A 23089-nucleotide genomic window follows, 5' to 3' on the forward strand; every position below is an offset into this window, starting at 1 on the left:
AAGAATACATTTTAGGATGTATTGTTGGCTATGGCGCCACCAGTTCTTTCCTGCCACCAAAACCAAATTGAGTTTATATGGTGAACACACCTTCACTGCTTTGAAGTGTCATGTTAATAAATACAGCCTAAGCCATAAAAATCACCCAGGTTATACATGTTTTGAATGCTCACAGTGGGTGCAACCCAAATTTCTTCCATCATCTATCCCAGTTACTTACCAAATTTCATATTCATGTCACTTCATTTTGGCGAGTGCCTAATTCCCTTGTCTGTCACAGAATCAGAGAATTGTTTGAGTGGGAAGGGATCTTTTAAAGGCCATCTAGTCCAAGTCCCCTGCAATGTACAGGGACATTACAGCTAGATCAGGGTGCTCAGGGCCCCATCCAGCCTAACAGTGAAATGTCCCCAGGGATGGGGCATCCACCACCTCTCTGGGCTGCCTGTTCCAGTGCCCAGAGTTGCCATCTCCTTTTGCAAGCTATGCTGCTCCCTCAAGTTGTGCCTTTCTGCATTTCAAGTTGAATGTTTTTGTCTATCACCAAAATACCAGCAGAGAGCTGGCAGCTTTCCACCATTTCTGCCTGGAGGCCAACGCCACAGAGATTTCTGGAGACAGGAAAATGAACTGCAAATAAATCTGCCCAGACCTTTCAATTCTGGGCTGAAGTGTGTTCTGTAGGCATGCTTGTTGGCAGCGTCTAAGGGAACACACCAGTTACCAGGTGGTCAGCAAAATACCACAGCACAACTGAGAGAGGTTTAAAACAGCTTTTGGCTTCATATCAGCTCCTCCGAAGATGGCAGCCAAACCTACAGGCAGGTTTTGCAGCGGAACTCCACGAAGCCCTGAGAATCCCCCCTCACGCTACAGGCGCTGTGTGCACAGCAGCCTCGCACTCCATCGCCAGTTTGCCCGCAAATCCCGACGCCGCACTGCAGGCCCGGCCGCACCTCGGCTCGCTGCCGCCATCTTGTGACGCAGCGCGGAACGGCAGCGGCCCGGCATGGCGCTGCGCCCCACGGCCTGTCTCTGCGGCGCCTCAGCCTAGGGCCTCTCTGCCTTTCCAGGTTCTTAGTGTCACCAAAAGCTCCCTCCAAATGGCTGACGTTTGCAGTCTTGCTCTGGCAAATGGAAAAAGGGAAGCAGCCCCTCTCCTCCCTTCCTCCAAATGGCACCATCCACCGTGGGCAGAGTGCAGACTTCCAACCCTTCTTCAAACCTGTCCTAAGACACAGGGCTGAGAGGCAGCTGTAGGGAGTTTATGTGGCAAACGAGAGGTTCAGATGTAAGGCTGATAGCAATTACATTGCCACCTGCTATTGCTTTCATCTGTATCCTGGATTTCTAATTGTAAGGGGGCTGCTGGCACACGAATGCGCGAGGACTGTCTTAAAAGGCACAAGCATTAGGATGCATCCCTGCCATCGTGAGTGCGGCTGCCCCAGATTGTAGTTTTAGCCTCTACTCTGAATTTTGGCCTCATTTTTCATCAGTTTGCCCTCAACTTTCTAGGATTTCTATGCTCCATACATAGTTTCATACATGAGTTCCATACATGATTTCATTTATTTCTTTATTTTGAAAATGTAGGTGATTTTATTTTATGTTTGGGCAGCTCTTTCCCGTTTGGCTTCCTGACAACCTTCTGCTGTCAAGTGGCCTGCATTCATCTCGTTGTGTCTGATTTTCAGCAGGTCCCTCTCTGAAGCCTGTTTCTCCTGGCTGTTACCCAGGTGAGCAGTCCTACTGCAGTCAGCATGATAATAGTTCCCAGTAATTGGTACTTCCACAGGTTTGTGGGGTCAGGGCTTGCTTCTTCCCCTGCTTTGGTTGGTTCCAATTTGCTTTCGAGTCATGCTTCATCAGAAAAAGAGAATGCCAAGAATTTTGAAAGGTTTGCTATCCAGTTCCAAAGGGATATGTTTGGGAGAAACATGTTGATTCTATTGGAGAGATACACAAAATAGACTATGATTTGCATAAGGAGCTACTGAGAGAGGGGAACTGAATGAGGAGCTGAGGGAAGGCTTTGCATTGACTTCAAAGAGCATTGGATCAGATCCATGCCGAGCATCTGCAACTTCCTTTGATGCAATGGCAAACTGTAGATAACAAGCCTCCCCTCTCAATATATGACCTACCTAAAGCACTGTGTGGAGAAAGACTTGGAGAGAGAAAGTAGGTCTGTATAATCTATTTGTGGGAAGCTGCTTTTTCTAGATGATCTAGGGTTGTAGCAAGTCTGAAAGCAAGCACACCTTAGACGTCACTGCGGAGCGGCCATCTGAGCTGCTCTATGTTCTAAAATAAAATTACCAGATTTGGAATATAAAAGTAAAGTTTTTAAAACAGTATTTGCAGGTAATCCTGAGAAGTCACCATTACCCTCTCCAAAACCATCCATCCATCCATGTACCTCCACAGAGCAGCATCCCCAAACCATACCATGTTGTTTTTCCTAATAAGAATACCATCTCTTTTGCACTACATCCTCCACCTCCATTCCCACTTACTCCCTATACCACACCTCACTCCACGAGGTCTTCCTGCTGTAGTGCATGTCAACCCCATAATCATGTCTGCATCATGCCAAAACCCACAGGCTGCTGCCCCCCCCACAGTCCAAGTAAATGGTCTCATTTGTCCTTCTCCAGTCAGTAGGACGGTCTGATAGCAGACAGGCCCTTGCAGCCACCACTGTGGTTGCTGCAGGCTGGGAAGTCATCACAAGCAGAGCTGAACCCCTCTGCTCAGCTGTAGTTATCTGTGGGGAGGTGCTCAATGACTTGTTAAATACCACTGCATGGGCAGAGTGGAGAAGTTTTGTTATACCTTTTTGGTGTGATTTGTTCACTGTCTGTTCTAGGCAATGTTTTCTTATTGGCACTTTCTGCTTGTTCTTGAGGCAGGTGAAGTGTGAGAAGGTGAAATCTTGCAGAAAAGAAGATAAATTGAAACAAGGCTGATAGGGCAACAGAACAGGGCCAAAATAATGACCCATCATAGGAATTTCTACAGCCCCTTTCAACAGTGGATGTCAAACAAACAACTTGCAGGAGCTAAAAAAAATTAAGCCTCTTAGCAGCGCTAGGAAGTCAGAAGTACGTGCAGTTTCTTTCACCTACTGCCTAACTGCTGTCCCCCTGAATTAGGACATAGAAGCTGTTCACTGCTCAAGGCAACAACGCCTAGCAATTCAGGATGTGAGAGGCTAACTCAAACTCTAAGACAAGGCAGCATTTAGAGTCTAGAGTTGGCCAGGCCACTGCCTTACAAAAAGAGCCATGGATCTTTAACACCAAGTGGTCAGGCCTCAGTTTGACGTCTTAGCTGATAAAACAGGAAAGGTGAAAGCAGGGGCAGAACCAATCTTTTAACAGCTGGCTATAGGAGAAGACAAATTTGTAAACTGAAAGAGGGACAAAGAAAAAACATTTACCCCCTGCTTTTAATAGAGATTCATTCATAAAAGTAAAGTGAAGGCTACAAGGTCACTGAAAGTTACATGTGATCAGTTTTTGGAAAATGCCCTCCTTACAGCCCAAGCCCAGAGGCAAGCGGCTATTTGGACTATTGCCAGGAGAAGTGTTATGGAGCCCCTTTTTTTCCTTCTCTGGGGGCCTAAGGAAACTCCAGCTAGACATTGTACATGACAAAGTTTAATGACCTTTGTTCATAATGGACCCAAGCATGAATACCCAAGTGCATTCAGGAGAGGCCCAGGACTAAAAGGTAATGTAAAGCCTAAAATAGGGAGTGAAGATTTTCTGGATTGGGATTAGGGTCATTCCTGGGGCAATGGATGTGTGAGAGTTCATTTTGCACCTGGTATTCTGATTAACAGTGTGGTCAATCTCCTAAACTTCCCAAACAGGAACACTTGCTTCTAGCTCTGCTCAAATCCTAGCCCTTCACAAGGCTTTCTCCTTCAGCAGTCCAAGAAAATGTGAAGGTATCACATAGCTCAGTCAAAACTCTCCCTGAGAGACTGTCACATCAGGAAGGATTGATCTCAGCACCCCATTCCTGAGTGCTCACTCTCTAGCTGCCAACAATCACTCTTAGTGGCCATCTCGTCATGCCTGAGTTCTGACTCCTCCTTGAAATGAAACCACTAATTCTCATGATCTCTTTTGGACTCTAGTGCCCTCCTTTGTGCGATGTTTGACCCTTCCCTAACAAGTACTGGTCATGAGCCAGCAATGTGCCCTAACAGCTCAGACAGCCAACTGTCCTGGGCTGCATCACATGAAACATGGTCAGCAGGTCAGCAAGGTGATCCTGCTCCTCTATTCTGCACTGTGGGATCTCATCTGCAGTACTGTGTCCAGATATGGAGTCCTCAATATAGGAGAGACATGGACTTGTTGGAGCACATCCAGAGGAGGGCTACAAAAATGAACCCAGGGATGGAACACCTCTCTACAAGGACAGGCTGAGAGCTGGGGCTTTGCAGCCTGGAGAAGGCTCTGGGGAGAGCTGATGATGGCCTGTCAGTATCTACAGGGGGGCTGTAAGAAAGGAGGGGACAGACTCTTTAGCAGGATCTGTAATGGTAGGACAAGGAGAAATGGTTTCAAACTAAACCAAGAGAGATTTAGATTGGATATAAGGAAGAAGTTTTTAACAATAAGGGTGGTGTGGCACTGGCAGAGGTTGCCCAGAGTGGTGGTGGATGCCCCGTCCCTGGAGATACTCAAGGTCAGACTGGATGGGGCTCTGAGCACCTGATCTAGTGTAGATGTCCCTGTTCATTGTAGGGGAATTGGGCCAGATGACACTTAAATGTCAATTCTACAATTCTATGATTTTCAGATTCTATGAATTGTGCAATTCACACAATTGTATGATTTTTAGATTCTATGAATTGTGCAAAATATCCTCTCCTGTTCCTTCTTCCTATTATAAGTGTCCTGATCTGCCTTTTGGTCTTTCAGAAATGACATCTGAACCCAGCTCCACATCCCAGATCCACATTTCTATATCTCAGTGATGCATCAGGACAGCAGAGTCTTGGTCTCCAGAACTGAGCAGGATACTCAAGCATCATTGGTGAATTGTATCTTTTTCCCCAGTTGCTGTAGCAGCTTCTCTGTAAATGACACTTTTTCAGGAAATCACTTTGTAAACGCTGACAAACTGTGTGTGCAAAGAAGAGGATCTGAAGCAGCACATCTGATACCTGCTCTACCAGCACCTCTGCAACCTGCAGGCCAGGTCCCCACAGCCACCCCCGATGCATGCAAGTAGCTGCTGACTCAGATGTGAGCACTTGGCTGTGTGTTTGGTCATCTCTGGCACTAGGGGAAGTGGACTGAGGGATGGAGGCTAAGACGGTTCTGACACAGGATGAGGGTGAGTTCAGTCAGGAAAGACAGATCTGGGGGGATACTACAAAGAGATTTCTAGAGAGGAGAGAGGAAGGATATCATAGAGCTAAAGGGAGGCAGGGAGAAGAAAGAGAGAAGACAGCAAAATGAATGATAAGAATGAGCATGAATTTCTCTTTCTTCTGCCCTTCCACACACATTCTTCAGCGCTACTAAAACCAGTCCCCATGGACACACCTGCCTTGAGACAAATTCTTTCAGTCTTGAAAAAATCTGGCCACTTCTTCAATAAGGGCTTTGTTTTTAAGCTATTCTGCCTTTGTGAATTTTGGCAGCAGCTCACACTTGGAGAGCTTTTGAGAATCCTTTCTGTAATTAGATTTCCCTGCCCTGCCCCAGGAAGCTGTGGGCAAGTCACTTCCCACAGCTGTCCCTCAGCTTCCTATTCTGTGACGTGTGGCTTACCACTGCCTCAAAGGCTGGGGCTAGGCATTATTTATGCATAAAGAGCTGTGAAATCCATGAGGTGATGGGGTACTGAGCAGTACACGGCATGCTATAGGTGTAGTGTTTCCACAGCTCATGGCATGGGTAAGGCAGGAAGTGGGAAAGGCACGGGAGTATGGCTGTAAAACACTTGGCTTCCCAGTGCAAAAAGTCATTAAGTGAGTGGAGAAAGGTTCAGTTGTTGTGCTGGCAGGATTTGTTTCTTCTACCAATGTTGAAGACCAGGAAATACCAACATGAGGACTAGCTAAGCCCTCACCATCTTGCTCAAAAGCAAGAAGTCTTCCTTCTCCAGTTCCAACCACAATCAGACTAGGTTGTCAACAAACTTGAAGGAAAATCCAAGTGGTTTGCAGTATGGTGCCACAGGATAGAGCATCAGTGCAGTTCTGTGGATACGTGGATAACATAATGGATGTTTCTGGTGAAAGGAAGGTGAAGCTGCTAGTAATACAAAAGTAATCTGCTCCTTCTCTCCTTGTCTCTCTTTGAGCTCACAAAGAAAGCCACGCTGCCTCCCAAACAAGGAAAATACTGTTATCAATCTGCTTCACACCATTTCCATTCATCTAAAGCTGGCTTGGAACATAAAGTACATCATTATAAAGTACATCCTCTTGGTACATAAAATACATTTTGGGCTGCATGCAAATACGCAGTACAGCTAGAAGCTACAGCCGCCTATTTCCCAACCAAGCCTGTATCACCTCTGCTCTGAAAAAGATGTCAAGTGTTGCTCTTCATATGCCAACATTGCCCTGTTTGGCTTAGCTGTGTAGTTTTGATGCCACGGTTAGAAAAATATGTGCTAAATTATACCTCCTCTCTTTCAATAATTCACCCCCTCCAAACAATTAAGTGCCAAAAAAGTTTTAGAAAAATAATGTCTGAAAATCTGGATACCATTAGGAGTTGCATAGTCTAATTCTGGCTTGGCTGCAGTCTTCAGCAACTCAATGAAGTTATTCTCATTGAGTCTTCCCTCAGCAAAACTGAGAATAATTACTTACTTGTAGAGATGCTGCAAGGACTAAGGAAGGTCTGAGATAGTTTATTTAAGGAGTCAAAATCTCTTGAGAATTATATAGAAAAATAAATTAGGGTTTGTTAAAAGGTTATTTAAAAACACAATGGGAGAAAAAGTATCATAATTGAAACTAATTAATGAAATAGTAATGTTGAAAGATTTCTTGCATGTAAAGATGGAAAATTGATTTACAGTTGCCTGGCAGATTATGTTCAGCTCAGAGAAGCAACTGTTCTTTATTTGCTATGGAAATAAATATGGAACAAATTCAGTGAAGATGCACAAGGGAATTCTTCCAGCCTATGATGGTCTTTTATAGTGTATCATAACACCTTGGGCCTTTAGCTGGGTCTGTCATGCTGGGATTGGTACTATAGGCACAGAAAATAATCCCGTTTCCATCCCAAAGATCTCAGGATCAGAGGTCTTGAATATCCAGCAGTTCACATCACACGGGGATTGAGACCATTAATGTCAACAGCTCTGTTTATAGACATAACATTAGTTTGTATAAATGCATCTTTGTAGGAGACATGCTCAAACACAAGATGATTTTATAAAGGAGTACTAAATAGTACCGCATTTGATCCAGATAATTTTTTGCAAGTGATAATTTGGCAAAAAGAAGGATGAAGAAAGCCATGTCTTATACACCCAATGCTACATGAGGTCACTGTGCAACCATTTCCAATCAGTGATGCAGCACAGAATGAGAGGCAGATTGCCAAAACAAACAAACAAAAAAAACCAACACCAAAACACCCAACCCAAACAAACAAAGCATCAGGAGAGCTAATTCAAGAAATTTGTACTCTTACCTCCCTTACCTACTATCTCAATTTTTCACATTTATTTGTGTGGTTGCATTTTAGTAGAAAGGATGACCATGCTTACAAAGAAAGATCATTTTCCCTATACATCTACTGACATATACACATGGGTACGTGCAAACACGTTTAGAGGTACAGTGAAGTGTTCAGGGTGGGATATAGAATGTCTGTCAGTATAGCTCCTTCAAACCACAGGGCAGAGCTACTCTGAAAGGTGGTGTGCCATCACTCTAATTTTACAAAAATAATGGGAGCCAAACCTTGTTTTGGTACTTTAATTTGAATAAATAAAATAAAGTTGCTTAGCTCACTGATTTCTCTGGGCCAACAGAGTTGCGCTTTACATTGCTGCTTGGTGATATACCAATATACTGTAGGCCAGGTGCTCTCTGTGAAGCTATGGGACTGTGCATGTATTTACATACCTGTACACTGCACAAACCAAACCCGAGCCTCACAGGACTTTCTCAGGTTATTCTGTTGTATGAGTAAAGAGGCTCCAGCAGCTGCTTACCTCCAGGTGCACTATGGTGTTTACAGGTGTAAGTGCTCTCTCACTCAGGCAAACTTCCCAGCCAACGCTAACGTGACAGTTCACTACAGGTGGTCTCTGCTGGCTGCTTACATTCAAGGTGCTAAACTGAGTGCAATCTGCACTCAAGTGTTTGAGGGTATGTAGTTTCTTTGCTCCATTGTCTATTTTGTTGGTATGGCGTTCACTCTTTCACCTTCAGAAGGTGTCAGCGAGGTCTGGTGTCCCTGAGCACGGGTAGGAAGTGTTTATTTGGCCAGTTCTCATCCCGCCTATTTTGATCTATGCTGATCTTCACAAAGACTGTGCATGCCTTAAGGAAAACTTAAGAGAAGTTTAAAACCGCTGTCATTACCCTGCAGTAATCCCACCCAGGTAAGTGATACTCAGTGTTAACACATGACAGGATGCATGTGCAGCTAGGAGGAGCACTTCAGCTTGATATCCCAGCCAAAATCTCAGTACTCAGGCAGGTGTTGCCTGGTTTGCCAGCACCTGGCTGCATGCAGAAGCCCAGCCACCTTTGATGGCAATGCAGCCACTGCCAGCTGTGACACTGTGCCACAGCAGTAGCTGCAGCCATTCTTGCTGCTTCACACCTTCCAGGGCTCTGGTGAAGCTCTGTGTTAGGCTGGCTATGATAATCACCGTAACTGTTTGATGTTTGTAAAAGAGTTATGAAATTGCTTAGAAAGCACAGGGAGAATGAGAAAAAATGCAGAGCTCCAAAGACACAAGATTAAGAGGAAAGGTACATTCAGTGCACTAGAGCTTTTTAAAGACATTAAACACTTTCAAGACTACACCAGGACTAAGTAAGTGAACACACCCTTTTTATTACTGAGGCAACAGAGCCAGGGAGAATGGAAACAGCCTGTTATAGGTGAAGCCAAATGAGATGTTGCCTAGTAACTCTCAGCAGGGAGGCATTTAAGCCCAGCCAGTTTCATGAAGCTGATGTTCTGACTTAGAGATTATTTTTGCTGAAAAAATCTGAAAGCAGGAAAGCTCAATTTAACAAACATGATCTATTTTCCTGTTACAGCAAACCACAGTGACAGTGCTTGGAGGAATACAAAGTATTTACAAACTTGTACAAGGAAGAACAGGCTGGGCATGTTTTCAACAAAAGGATCACACTACTGAATATGTATTTTAATGTTGTTGGTTTTTTTTTGTTTGTTTGTTTGTTTTTTCTTTTCCCTAAATACAGAAAACTTCACATTCATTTTTATTTTCAGATTCTGAAGCACACAAGTGATAACAGAAGTCTGATGTTACTACACAGATCATTACATTATTATAATATTATTTTTATAAGAGGAAGTTCCTGGAGCAAATCCTACTTCAGCTCTGCTACTGGATACAGAATGCAAGTCACTGATTTAAAAGAAGAAAGACTCCATGCTTCTACAGGTTCCATTTCCTGGAAGAGTTTTAGTTAGGCTCTTCTTCAGGGCTCTGCCTTTATGGTTCACAGAAAGGACTGCTTTGGCTAAAGGTCTCTTGCATTGTGGGAAAATAAACCCCAAACCTGTTATTACTGCAAACATGAACTACACTGTGGTAACTGACTATAGAGAGCGGCTCTGATGTTCACAGATGATACCTAATGCTTCTAGAAGGGGCTGCAAGACCACTGGAGGAGAGTAACAGAATAAAAAGCAACCTTAATTAGCAGTTGGTTAGGCAAGTAGATCAATCTCCTGAAGATGCAATTCCTTAAACTCAAGTGCACACTTTCATACCTTAACAAGTAATAAACAGCAGAGATCTAGGGTTGGGAAGAAATGGTTGTGGTGGCAAGATCTTTATGAAAGCCCGTGGGTGTTACAACAGGTCACAATGCATGTGTGGGTCATGGGCTGTGGAAAGGTGAAGGTGTGTAGGCAGGAGCACCCACACAGTCTCTAATTGCTGAGGCAGGTTGGGCCCAGCTGCTGCATCGTGTCTAGCTTCGTACTGTGCTTCAAGAAAAAGGATCGATTGAAAGGAGAGAAAAGACGGCAGCAGAAGGATCAGCCTCTGCAAAACACCACATAAAGTAGAAGGATTGAAGGGGTTGGCCCTTTCTAGTGTCAGAGGGAGATGACTGAGGGAATAAAGACAGTATCCTAGAAGGGCAGCTCCTATGAAATGAGAGAACAATGTTTGCAGGGCAAACAGCAATAAGCTTGCACTACTGCAAAGAGAACTCAGTCTTTTCCCCAGGGCCTAACCAATGGTTGGAAGACCTATGCAATCCACCTCATCACATCATGAGGATGTGGATTTTAAGAAAGAACGTCTTAAGCAAATATTTGATTGGACTGCATTAGGAAGCACTGACTCTGTAATGGGATGAATGGTTGGACTAAATCCCTTCTGGCAGCTCACCTGAGGTTCTCTGAATAAATTTTCTAAGTTCCAGCCTTCAGATCTGTTTGAACAGCTACACTCTCACCAGTTTCACCATTTTCTCCATTCAAAACCAACCGTATGCTCTTGATATTTAGAACTCTACTCATGTACATATTTTATATCAGGAAGGGGACAGAATTTTTCCAACACTGCCACCATTCTCTGCGTTCAGGTGGATTCATTCATTGTCACAAAGAAGACAACTTGTGTTCCTACAGATCTCAGCACATTGTCTGATCATATCCCAGTATTGGTATCGCTTTCATGTCTGCCATGATGCCTCATATGCCTCAGAAAACAATAGCCATCCAGTCTCATAATTGTACTTATTTTCTGAACTATAGTGGAAACCAGACATTCTTGTTGATTAAGAACAGAGATGCCACAAAACCGTCTGCTTTTAATAAGAGCTCTAGCTTCTTTCCTCATCATGTACTGATATTAACAATACTTGGCACTGTCAAAGTTTTCTCACTGGCACTGAACTGTGTTGGAATCTCTTTTCCAAAGGGAATTCTCAACCAACCCACACCAGGAACTTTTGCCATTTCTGTTTCACTGACAGTTTGGTATGTTACAAAGCTTGTAAGTTTTTTTTTGTTTGTTTGTTTTTTTCTTCCAGTAACTAAATACACTGATAGCTGAACTACACCTGTGAAGTTGCAGCTCAAAGCCTGGCACAGTGGAGCACAACCTCTGAGAGCAGAGTTTATATGAGAAACAAAATGTGACACAAAACCAAAGTGAGTACGGAGAGCGGCTGTGGTGGCCCACCAAGCCAGCTCCTTGGGGAATGGGGACTTCTGCGTACAGCCAGCAGTGCCACTGCCCAGCTGGTAAATAAACCAGGGCCTTGCTCAAAGCTTAACCCACTAATGGGAAAATCCTGTCAGCACAAGATTTGCTTTGCCAAGAGATATCCATTGCCATAAGAAAAAGCACTACAGATTATCCCCTTGTGGGTGCCTCCTGTTAATGTGCAGGATTACCAATCCCGCTCAGCTGCATATTAAAACCTAAACCATATCGTAAATAGGATCAGAAGATATTTTGGGGGTTTAGGAGGCAGAAAAGTGAAAATCCCATCAATTTAAAGATACTGATAGGGGTAAGTGAATTGCAAGCAGAGTTATTCTTCCCTTCTCCTTGCTGTAAGATGACATAGAGACAGAAATGAAGAGACACACACAAGAGACTCACACACCATTACGAGAAATGTGTGGAGAGCCACAGCCGGCCCCTCAGATCGCCCATCTCAGCCTCCCGTCTCCCTGAAGCAATGCTCCTACTGGCACCTAGTGGTGGACGGAGACACCAGCGGGAGCTTTGATGTGAGAGGAGATGACTACATCGCTCATGTACGATTTAAAGCAGTGGGGAAAAGAAACACGCGTATTTTGGTGGGATCCTAATACAGTGAAGACAAGTCTTAGAATCTTCTCTAAAAGAGCCTTTTAGAGAGACACGATAAACAATCTGGCCAACAAGCTTAACAAATACAACCCAGAGAACAGCATTACGGCTTCAGTGTGCATTTTGTAATTACCGGATGCGGCTTTCTTGGAGCAGTGTAACTATGGAGATAAAAGAGGATTTGCAAACAGAGGTGACCAAGGGGGCTCCTGTGCAGGCTGTTACACTGATCTGTGAAGACACATGAGAAATGTCCTGCTTCCTCCCCCTCTCCATGAAACCAGGGAAAAATAGAACACACAGCGAGCTGCACTGAGCAAACGTACTCTGCAGATTCTCATCTTTATGTCCAACTTATTTCTTTCAGCCAAAGCAGTCTCTCTGCTCTTCAAAATCCCTCAGACCCCGTGCCTGCTGGGCACAAGTTTCCAAATGTTAACCTGGGAGAACTGAAACACCCCCACACCCTGAATTTCCCTGGTGCATACTTGTGTAATTCTCCTTTTACCTTCAAAAGGAATTCTTCATTTGCTGACACAAGGACCCTTCTGCTGATTCAAACATAGGGAAGACACACCAGGCTCCCTCTGAAACCCTGCAAAGCCCAGGAAGCTCTCTCTGCTGTAACTCTGTGGGTTTTGCATCCGACCCTGCCTGACTCCATCCCTTACTTGCCACTCACAGTACCTGGCTCCATTGTAGGTGTTTTCCTCTGCTAACGGATCAATCTTCAGAGCTGTTAAACCAGTCTGCATGGAAACGGTCTCTGTGTGGTTTTACGAATGGTAACATCCCTTAGATTCCTTAATAGAAACATTTTAGTATCCCAAAATATTGGTGTTCAAGATCATATTTGTCCTTTGAAGTATTTCACCACTTAATTTATGGATAAATGGACTCTCCCTAAACATATGCATTAGATTAGCCTTCAACACACCATTCCTCCAGCACATGTCACTTACTTTGATCCCTATTTCAGTCATCCTGGATGGAATCCAGATAATTCTAAAAAGTGCTTTTTGCTGTATGAATTTCAGCTGTAGGTTTATGACTCAGTGAGGGTTTGAGATTTCATTAAAGCACTGCAATTTGCTATCTTTACAGGCTAGAGGTTTGTTGCATGTGTTTATAACTCTTTCAAATGAAAATTTGGTAGCAGAAGGTGATAAATTAAGGTATAAATACGTACACACATGTATATGCTTGGAAGGAGAATAGGAAACGCTTCATGTTTACCTGTAGTTAATGATCTAATGCATTTCAAAAAGAAAGGACATTTTTAATGCACTGGGAAATAAGCACGATGAATGAATCTCTTATCAAATACCATTTTCCCCTGATTGTTGGTGTCCTTTGCAACGTAATGCATTCATGGAAAAAAAAATATTTTCAGGCCACTTTGCACACTTAACCATTTTCAATTTCCTTAAAAGGCCCTTTCTTTCCTTTTTCTTTAGATCTCCTATATCATCCTGCAAGGTTTTGCATTATTTCATGCTTTAAACAAAGTAGCTGTATCCTCTGAGAGCAGGATGCAAAAAGCAGCACGGCTGTTGGGGTTATATTGGCGGATGGTTATTAGTTTAGCAGCAGAAGCAATTCCCCTCAGTGGGAATTTGTTTGTTTGTATAGCAACAACAAACTATTTACAGTTATCAGCCTCTAATTTTAATGTTATTTTTCTTTTATATATATATATATATATATAAATATCTATATATATATAAGCTTTATTTTTTTTTAATACAGCCATATTACTTGTTTCCCTCCCTTACTACCCAGATATCTTACCCCTCAGCTTTCCATCTGATATTCTGATGTATGATTCATCCTTTAAAATAGTCACAAAAGAATCACCAAAAAAAGGGCATATCGGCCATATTTCATTGACATCTTAGATGGAAAGGTACAAAGGTTGTTTTCTGGATCAAAAATGAGGAACTGTCTTTTCTGGTTCAGCTACAGAGAACAGAACACCATCTGCATATCCTACACTGAGGCACTCTATTTCCTTTTACTCGGACTTTAATGAAGTTGCAAAGTATACAGTATTGTGAAGAGCACAGAGGTTAATGGCACAGCCATTCACAGGCAAGTTTTTAAAAGTAAAATGCAACTAAAAAGGCAAAAATAGTGGAAATTATTTTAGGGAGTAAGAAGGAGGAGGGGCTGCAAGGTCTCAAGCTCTGGTACAAAGAGGGCAGTAATGAGAACAGCGAGAGCTGTGCTGAGGCAGAGGAAAGGCCAGTGTCCTGAGCACCAGGAGATGGCTATGCGAAACAAAACCAGAGCGAGCATGCAGTGATACCCAGCACAGACACACGGGTTTTGTAGCAGTCTGTAACTCAGGGACCTCTTAAATGGAGAACTACTGTAAGCCAGAGAGAGCAGCGAGTGCAACAGGAGAAAAATGCAGATTCTGATGCAATAACTGCTGGCTGCTGGAGACTTTCAGCAGTGGGGAAAAGGCACAGCATGCACCTGTGGCACCCTGGAAATCTCACCAGTAGCACGCCAGCACCAAGGGATTGCTCCTCTCTGCTAACTCAGCTTTCCATTCCTCCCTTGAATAGACACAGCTCCTCCTGGCACAGTCAGATGTGGTCAGGATGCTGAGAGATCATGGGGATGTTACCTGGGCAGGGTGCACTGCACACATAGCAATGTGTTCCTGGTTCCATGTTCTTCAGATAGATCCCAGGAGAAAAAAGATAGGTCAATAGTGTAGATCTTTAAAGATCAATCGCCATTCTGATCAAGCATGTAGGAATCAGATTGAAAACATGCAAAAATTCATAAAACAAGCACTTCCCAGTGGGGCTTTGAAGAATAATTATTAGCAACCTTAAAGAAATGAAGGAGGGATGCCTTTGGATTGATAGGGAAGACTTTCCCTTGCCCCAGAAACTTGGACACCAGTCAGACATAACCCACCCAGATTTCAGTGCTGGAGTCACCACCTGCAAGGAACTTACAAAACACTCAGGATTCCAAACACCAAACCCCTGGTACAGGGCTCCACAAAGTGGCTCTGCAGAGGGACCTTCCTCCTCCATCTGCTGTCTGGAATGAGTGCTCTGATTGTGCAGACAAGGGCCTGGGCACAGCTTGCACAATCCATCCCATGGAGCACGCTTAGTGCCCGTGTTCCCTGCAGCACCCTGGGGCATACCACCTGGCTGCCTTTGATTCCAGTTCATATTGAAGTTCCAGCACGTCCAACATGGCAGCACTCAGTGGTGACATGACTTCATTGAGGCCATGATAACCCCGTTAGCCTCCACTCTCCTTTGGACTGTTGCACTGGCCTTGTGGGACTACTGAAATGTGAGTGAGTTTTGCTGATTACTCCTTGGCCCTTCGGATGATGAAAAGTGCAGCAAGCTATGACTCTTTGGCATTGCCAGGATCAGGGAATATCTTTCTGAAACATTCTGTTTGCTTTTTAGGATTCTGCACTTGTTCAAGGGTGCGTTCCAGAGCCATTGGAGGTGACAGGCCATGATAGATACCTGTCCATATCCTCCCACACACTTTGCTACCCACAGCCATAGATCTCTGAATGGTATTTTTGAATAGTGTCTTTATATTAAAATTTTTCAACAATAATTTTAGCTTGCCTGCAGTAGAGTAGAATGAGGTTCTGGAAGACTGAGAATGATGGCACTACTGAGTACAAGAATCAAATTAAATCCATGACAAGTGTAACATGAGCACATGCAATACACAGACAGACAGAACCATAAAGAATCCTAGGCCAGTCCTCAGAGGGAATAAAAAACATGGACAGAGTTAAGAAAAACTTTGAAAGCAAATAAAATCACGCTGTGAACAAAAAGATCAGCACTGTGACCAGCAGCTACTGAGCTACTATACTGCTCAAAACAGTTCTGTTTGAACACACTCCTGTTTGAGCGGGGCATCCAAAGCAGTGAGCTGGGCAGGCGTCAGTCACCTCTTACTGCTGTCAGATTACAACTGAATTTGTGCTGCAGCCAGAAGATTTAGTGTGCACACTAATTGGTGCCAGGGAAAAAAATCCTGTCGAGACATCTGTTTGTGGCTGTTATGGATTGGTTTTACAGAGAGCAAGGCCAGGGTCTGCATGCAGAAATGCTCATGCTTTTGCTCTCTTAAATGCACATTACAAGCATTGCTCTTCGCTATATTGATCAAGTAATTTTGAAGGTGGTGTGCTATCTGCATCTTTCTGCCACTGGCCCTGTCCCCAGCCCCCAACAGACAGGTCAGAGCAGCTCTGCCTTAGGTACCAGGAAATGAAGAAGAGTAAGAGAAAGTGATTAGTCTTGAAACATGTGCGTTTTAATGTAATTGGCATTGATTTAACCGCTGGTTGAATTTTTGAAGACAAGATTCAATAAAAAATGGACTGTCAATATCTTCCTTACTGCTGTCTGTTGCTGACTCTACTGCGAAATGCAACAATTTGAAGGCAGTGAGAAATGAAACAAAGCAGATCTGTTGCTGTGCCCTCTTCCTTGTGCTGTGCGTGGCATTGCAGCACTTGGCCTGTGCAAGCAGGGCAGCAGTGGGAGCAGAAGGTACCACGCTCATCAGCCCTGGCCTACCATCCTCTTTACTGCCCAGAACGTTGCAAGCTGTTTGTTGATCACTGTGAGCACAAAGGTAGGACATGCAGATCCAGCTAATGCCAACATCCTCATTTCACATTTGAGATTTTGCAGTCAGAGCTGTGTCACCCTCTGCAGGACCCATCACTGTGGGATCCAATGCTGCAGGGCCCATCACTGCACCCCACTGGCTCTGCACTCCACTGGCTGCCAGCTCTGCTTGCTGGGCAGAGCATAGGTGAGAGGAGGCAGCAGAACAGCAGCTCCTTGGCTGCCGCCAGCCCCTTCTTCACCCAGTGCCCAACCTGCCACCCTCCAACCACTTCACAAGTCCTTCCCAGGCAGAAAGCAGCCCTCAAATGGAGACATTTTGTTTTTCTGATTTTTCTTTTTTTTTTTTTTTAATAAAAAATCATTGCCCTGTCATGCCAGTAATACAGCCTCCCCTGGTTACGGCACACACCGTGCTTTGTAGCTAGGCAGAGAACAGGCCTGCACTTCCCCTGCAGACTGCTATAAAAGCCAATTAAGTTGTTACTTAATTTTCCTCTTTTTTTTTTTTTCCCCATTACGCACAAGGGGAAGCAGCTGAAAGTCTCCCCTAGCAACAGTATGTAAAATTTAAAGTAAATTATCCCCAAACTGTGATTCAGCTGGCTTATTGCTACAAATGCCTTCTGACTGTGGTGCATGGACACACTGAGCTGAAGAATGGGTCCCTCCCAGAAAGCTCAGTGTCTACTTAAAGTGGTGCACAGAGTGCTTATGTCCATCACAGCTCTGATCATGTCCCAGCCCAGCTCTGCCTCAGCTACCAGCTCTGGAGACAAGTGGAGTGTCACCATCCAGCCAGGCAGGGAGCTCTAAGGTGCAGAAATCACACAAATATCCTTCCGCAAACCCAAATCCATGCTTACACGGTTTTCGTTCATAGAATCATACAAGCATGAAGGTTGAAAAAGACCTTTAAAATCATCTTGTCCAACTGTCTACCTACCACCAACAGTGCCCACTAGACCATATCCCTTAGTACTACATCTACCCTTTTTTTTTTTTTTTTTTTTTTTTTTTAAACACCTCTAGAGATGGTAACTCCACCACCTCTGTGGACAGCCCATTCCAGTACTTCACCACTCTTTCAGAGAAGATTTTCCTAATAGCCAACCTGAACCACCACTGGTGCAACTTGAGTCCATTCCCACTCATCCTTCTTGAGCCGCATGGCCAGGAATAACACATTCCCCACAGCCATGCGTGTGTTTTCTCATCCCTTGTAGCTCAGGCAGTAAAAAACCATGCTGCTTCCCCTTCCACCCAGTGCCCAAAGCCTGAACAAAACATCAAGTAATTATTTGGCAACTGCTGCAGCAGCAGCTTCCTGTAGGTTATCTTAATGGATTTATCGCCCTGAACTAAACCCTGACCATCTGCTCTACTCTCTAATTACAAATGCAGAAAGAACTAATTCGCGACTGCATCATAAAAAAGTGAAATAGAAATGATTGAGGAGCAGGGTAAGCTCTGCTCCTCCCTCCAGTGGGCTGTGTTCCCCAACAACAGCTCTCTTCCTCCCTGGTGAGTGGCAGCTCCTGAGGAACGGGGCTCACCAGAACAGGCTTCGTTCCCTCTCATTCATTTGGTTGTATCGTTAAATCTGGGATTCACATAAATGCTGTTACAAACCTTTCCTTCTCTCTCAGATGATCCCCAAAAGACATACTTGTAATGCATTTTCTAATCAGGAGAAGCACAAAACAAAGCTGATGAAAAATACCCTAAAACTCTTCATTTCCTCCAATTCACAGTGAAACCCCTTGACTCACTGAAGATGCATGGAGCCATTCCCTGGTTTTGTGCTGCTCACTCACCTCCACCTTAGTGCTGCTGGCTTGCAAGAGCAGGGGCTGAGTGCCCATTGCCACTGCGCAGGAACCAATCTACCAAGAAGGACCAATTCACAGCACATGGGTCAGGTCAGGAAGACGGGAGTATCTCAAAATGAGTTGTTTGGCCCTGAGCTTTGGAAAACTTTCTTTTTTTTTCCAGCTATCTAGTAACAGATTGTGATTTCCTTAAGTGCATTTGTTATTTGAGAAATAAGAATCTCAGAATCACAGAATTGTAGGGGTTGGAAGGGACCTCTAGAGATCATCGAGACCAACCCCCCTGCCAAAGCAGGTTCCCTACACCAGGTCGCACAGGTAGGCGTCCAGGCAAGACTTGAATATCTCCAGAATATCTACAGAGAACTGTGTCAGAGAGTGGAGCAGTGTGATAAGTCGTTCTGACTGGAAAGATTGCTTGAGGGATTCACAGATAGAATCACAGAATCATAGAACCATCAGGGCTGAAAAAACCACCAAGATCACCTAGTCCAATTCCACCCCACTCTCACCACACCCACTAGCCACATCCCTCAGTGCCACATCTACACAGTTCTTGAACACCACCAGGGACAGTGACTCCACCACCTCCCCGGGCAGCCAGTGCCAATGCATCACCACTCTTACTGAGAAGGAACTTTCCCTACCATCCAATCTGAACCTCACTTGGTGCAACTTAAGGCCATTCCCTCTCATTCTATTGCTGTTATCTTGGAGAAGAGGCTGTATGACAGCAGCAATCAACCACAGGTAAGTTGTGTCTGAAGAGAGCCTATTTATCAGAAAACATACTACTTTTTCAACTTTAGATATTAGATGTCATTAACGAAATCTCTTGTATCACAGAGCAGAACTCCACCTATATCCTTTCTAATTTGTTCCCTAATGCCAATTAAAATTAATGACATTTTGAAAATCCTTTTGACTCTAGAATATCCTTTTGACACTTGGCCTTTAAAGACTCTTCTTTCAAGCTCTGTCACTAAAAGCTTCCTGTGCAGAGAAGTTGAATTAAAAAGGAATTTAATACACTCCATTGCTATTACACTTTTTGGTGATTTTTTTTCCTACCACCAAAACCTTATATCCTTTTATAACTAGAAAGAGCTGCTCATTTGTTGAAGGACATAGGTTAACACAATAAGCTAATATCATAAACAATGGGATAGTTTAGGGACGTCTCATGGAGACAGCACGAGAAAGAAGAACAGAGCAGCAGAGAGCAGGGCCTGCAGGCTGGGAGCTCTCTGGTGTGCCAGTGCTCGGCCCACTGCAGCAGGGTGTGGGCTCCCTGGAGCAGCTCCTGCTCCACAGGAAGGCAGCACAGTGCTCTGGAGCAAGCCTGCGCGATGCTAGCATCGCAAAGGGGAATATGTTGCATGCTATGGAATTCATATAGGAATCTGTTGTATCCGGCAGTTTTCTGCAGCAGTCACAAGGGAGCGATGGGAAGCAGTAGGCAGATTTTGGAAGACTAGAAAAGGCTGCACAACCAAACAGCTCTGCACTTTTTAGGAGAGTCTTTTACTAAAGAGCTGTGAGCTTTTTGTCTCATAGTCTAAAACAGGCCTTTGGCTGCGGCTGCCCAGCCCGGGGAGGTCAGACCTTCCAGCCTGCCATTTGCCTTAAATAAATGTCCCTCAGCATTTATTCAGCTTCAAGCAGGAGCTGTCTTTGGTTCTGCTTTGCACACAGTTTCCATAGATGGCATCTCAGCATGTCAGTGAAACATCAATGAGCTGGAAGAGCAGGCTGGTTAATTAGCATGCAAATAGGCTCCCTCCTTAATGAGAAAGAAGCTTTTACTAGCTCACTGAGCCTCCAACACATGAGTTCCTGCTATGTCCTACAAATAACATTTTTATAGGTCAAAGACACACACGAGCGCATTTTTGCCCCCACATTGCTGGCACTGCTGCACATACACCACCCGTATCTGAAGTGTGAATCCTGCCTGGTGATAGCGGACAAGGAAGGCCAGGTAGTCATCCCAAAATACTTGATATCTTTCAGTGTCAGAGGTAGCATTTTTATAATAGAAAAATAATTAGCTCATTAAGAGGTCTAAAGAGCTTTTCATTTATCAGCAAAGTTCTGCTCTAATGGCCATACTGGTAAAGAGCAGGAAACAATCACACCCCACAGCCACACAGCAGTCTAGCAAAGCCCATGGAAAGGTGCTGGAGCAGAGCCCTGTGATCCTCCCCTCGGTGACATCTGCGTCAGGCACAGCCCCTGAACTGCAAACTGCTCTGGAAATGCAGAAGTGTATTTGTGCCGTGTTCTTAACCTTTGCTTTATCGATCATTTCTGGAGATAGGCGACTTGGGCAGATAGACTTTTGCCCTCCTTTATTCTTCTGCTTTGCTGTGATGGCATATACAAGGGTTTCTATGCATGCTGTTTTGGGGTTTTGCATTGCCTGGGGAATTTTTTGCTTATTTTCAAGTTTTCTGAAGAAAACAGGTACTGCAGTGAGTTGTGGGGGAAGATGGCTTTGTAAAAACTACCACGAGAGCTATGAATATAATGAGTGTATTAATGCACTTCTCTATTTTAACCAAGTTGGCACACTAGCCAGTAAAAGCCTGCTGCCTCTGCACAGCCTCCATTTTGACACTGTGGTGATAACAAGTTGGATTTTTGGAGAAGGGAGTCACATAATAGAAGAGGCTCAGATTCATGCAGAGGAGCTACTGGTGAATTAGTAAAATCAGAAACTATCTGAAATGCATTAATTCCGTGAATTAGACAGCAGTTGTCCCTTGCTAACATAAAGATAAAACAAGTGGAAATTAACCTGGATGTTCAACTACTGACCAGAGACCAAGGGTGACAGAGGGGAAGCATGGAAACACTGGTATGCTGCTGCCAACAATCCGTGCTGCCTCTGCATAAACTTTGGGGAAAATAGAAGAATCTTTTTCAGTAGCTAGGTGTAGGTACAGAAGCACCCCTCAGAAATGTCTATGAGCCAGCAAACTGATCTAAAAAGACTGAAATTATCCACTTAGAATCCTATTTGCCGTAACAGTCTCTATACATGCAGAACAAGCAAACACAGAGAAGTGTGCAGGGTCAAGGCATTAAGTCCTCTCATATCAAAATCCCACTGACAACACCACCAGCCTTCAGTCTCCTGCTTTGCTGGTTCACATTCATTAGAAAGGTAGAAATCACAGAATCCTTACAGTTAGAAATTAAAGGGAGATTGCAAGCACTAATTTATCATCTCTTTTCTCTGTGCCAGGACAAACAGTATTTAATTTTACATAGAATATATTATCCATAATTATAGCAAGTTCCAAGAAATATAAATGGAATGTTTTCCCCAGAGGCAGAAAGTACACTGTTGAAGAACCATAAGGAAAAAAAAAAATGTAGTTTGGAAATAATTTAAACCTATTTAATAAGCACAATATATCAAATATTCTTGATCTACTAAATTTTAGTTTTAGTCTTAATATAGTATCAACATTAATAGTCTCCACTCCCTACCTAATTTCTAAGAACTGAGGTTGGTTATGTAAAATATGTTTAATTCTATGTTTAGAACCACATACCAAATGCAGATATCTAAAGTGAATTCTCAGAAAATGAAGAGCGTCTTTCAGCAAATGTCTGTAGAAATACATATTTTTTCTTTGGACTGCAACCCCCTTTTGTTTCATAAATAATAGCATGTAATCATCTTAAAATGCTTATTTTTGAGAAATTTGGGTGTGATTAAATATATTTGTACTGATCAGCCTCTACGCTTTCTTGTTTCATCAGAAAGCCTGGCACAAACATTAGATCTACAATATACTCTTGAGGAGGAAGCAGAAGCCCAGTTACTCCTTGAGGAGAGTCATCAACCAATTTAACTTCATTCCAACCTCTGTTATACTCGCCACGAACTAAACTACAGCCAATTCCAAGTCTGTCTGCTATCACCTAAAAGAGAAAGAAAAGGTGTTAATCATTTAATACAATTAGCTTATGTGATAGCAAGTGATGCTTAAAAAGAGAAGAAATACCATAAAGAGCTTTCTTGATACAGACTGTGTAAATATCTGTGGTGTTTCCAAACTGCAAATATTTACTGTTGGTTGTGCTTACACAGACTGCTTATAGATGCTGTTTCTACCACATTCTATGCACTGCATAAAAACTATTCATTTTTACTCTTCTCAGACACCAACATATTCACGCATCAGCCTGTCTTTCAGATCTCAAATGAAGAACAGTATCCACACTGTGCTGAAAGGTATTCTTCCTGGAAGACTCTGTTCAGTCTGAAGAACCATTAATACAAGTAATGATAGATGTACCTTGTATACTTTGTATGCACTATTTAAGTGTAGAAAGGTAACATTTTTATCAGTATTAAATTTAGGGTTGCTGCTTCACTCCAAAGCATGCTCTTTGCTCTTCAGCACCTTCAGTGTATGAAGCAATGGAACATGAGGTGAACTAGATAGAACACCTCCATGGCCTCAGCTCTACGTTGTCCCCAGCAGTGCTGCAAGGGCTTCCAGATACAAAAACACCCACTTTTTTAGAATGCATCTGCTGTGAAGAAATAAA

The 23089-nt window shown here is 43.6% G+C and overlaps 1 protein-coding gene across 5 annotated transcripts in view; it reads right to left on the reverse strand.

The window, feature by feature from the left end:
* Positions 1–1565: 1565 nt before the first annotated feature.
* ARMC3 (armadillo repeat containing 3) overlaps positions 1566–23089 on the reverse strand; it is a 78307-nt gene continuing 56783 nt past the window's right edge. For all 5 annotated transcript variants that reach the window (XM_085227271.1, XM_085227270.1, XM_085227272.1 and 2 more), the window contains one exon: positions 1566–22456. In XM_085227271.1, coding sequence (XP_085083397.1) covers positions 22247–22456 — 210 coding nt within the window. In that variant the 3' untranslated portion in view covers positions 1566–22246. The remainder of the gene's footprint in view (positions 22457–23089) is intronic.

Source organism: Meleagris gallopavo, chromosome 6, assembly GCF_905368555.1.
Source record: "Meleagris gallopavo chromosome 6, MGAL_WU_HG_1.1, whole genome shotgun sequence".
Taxonomy (NCBI): domain Eukaryota; kingdom Metazoa; phylum Chordata; class Aves; order Galliformes; family Phasianidae; genus Meleagris; species Meleagris gallopavo.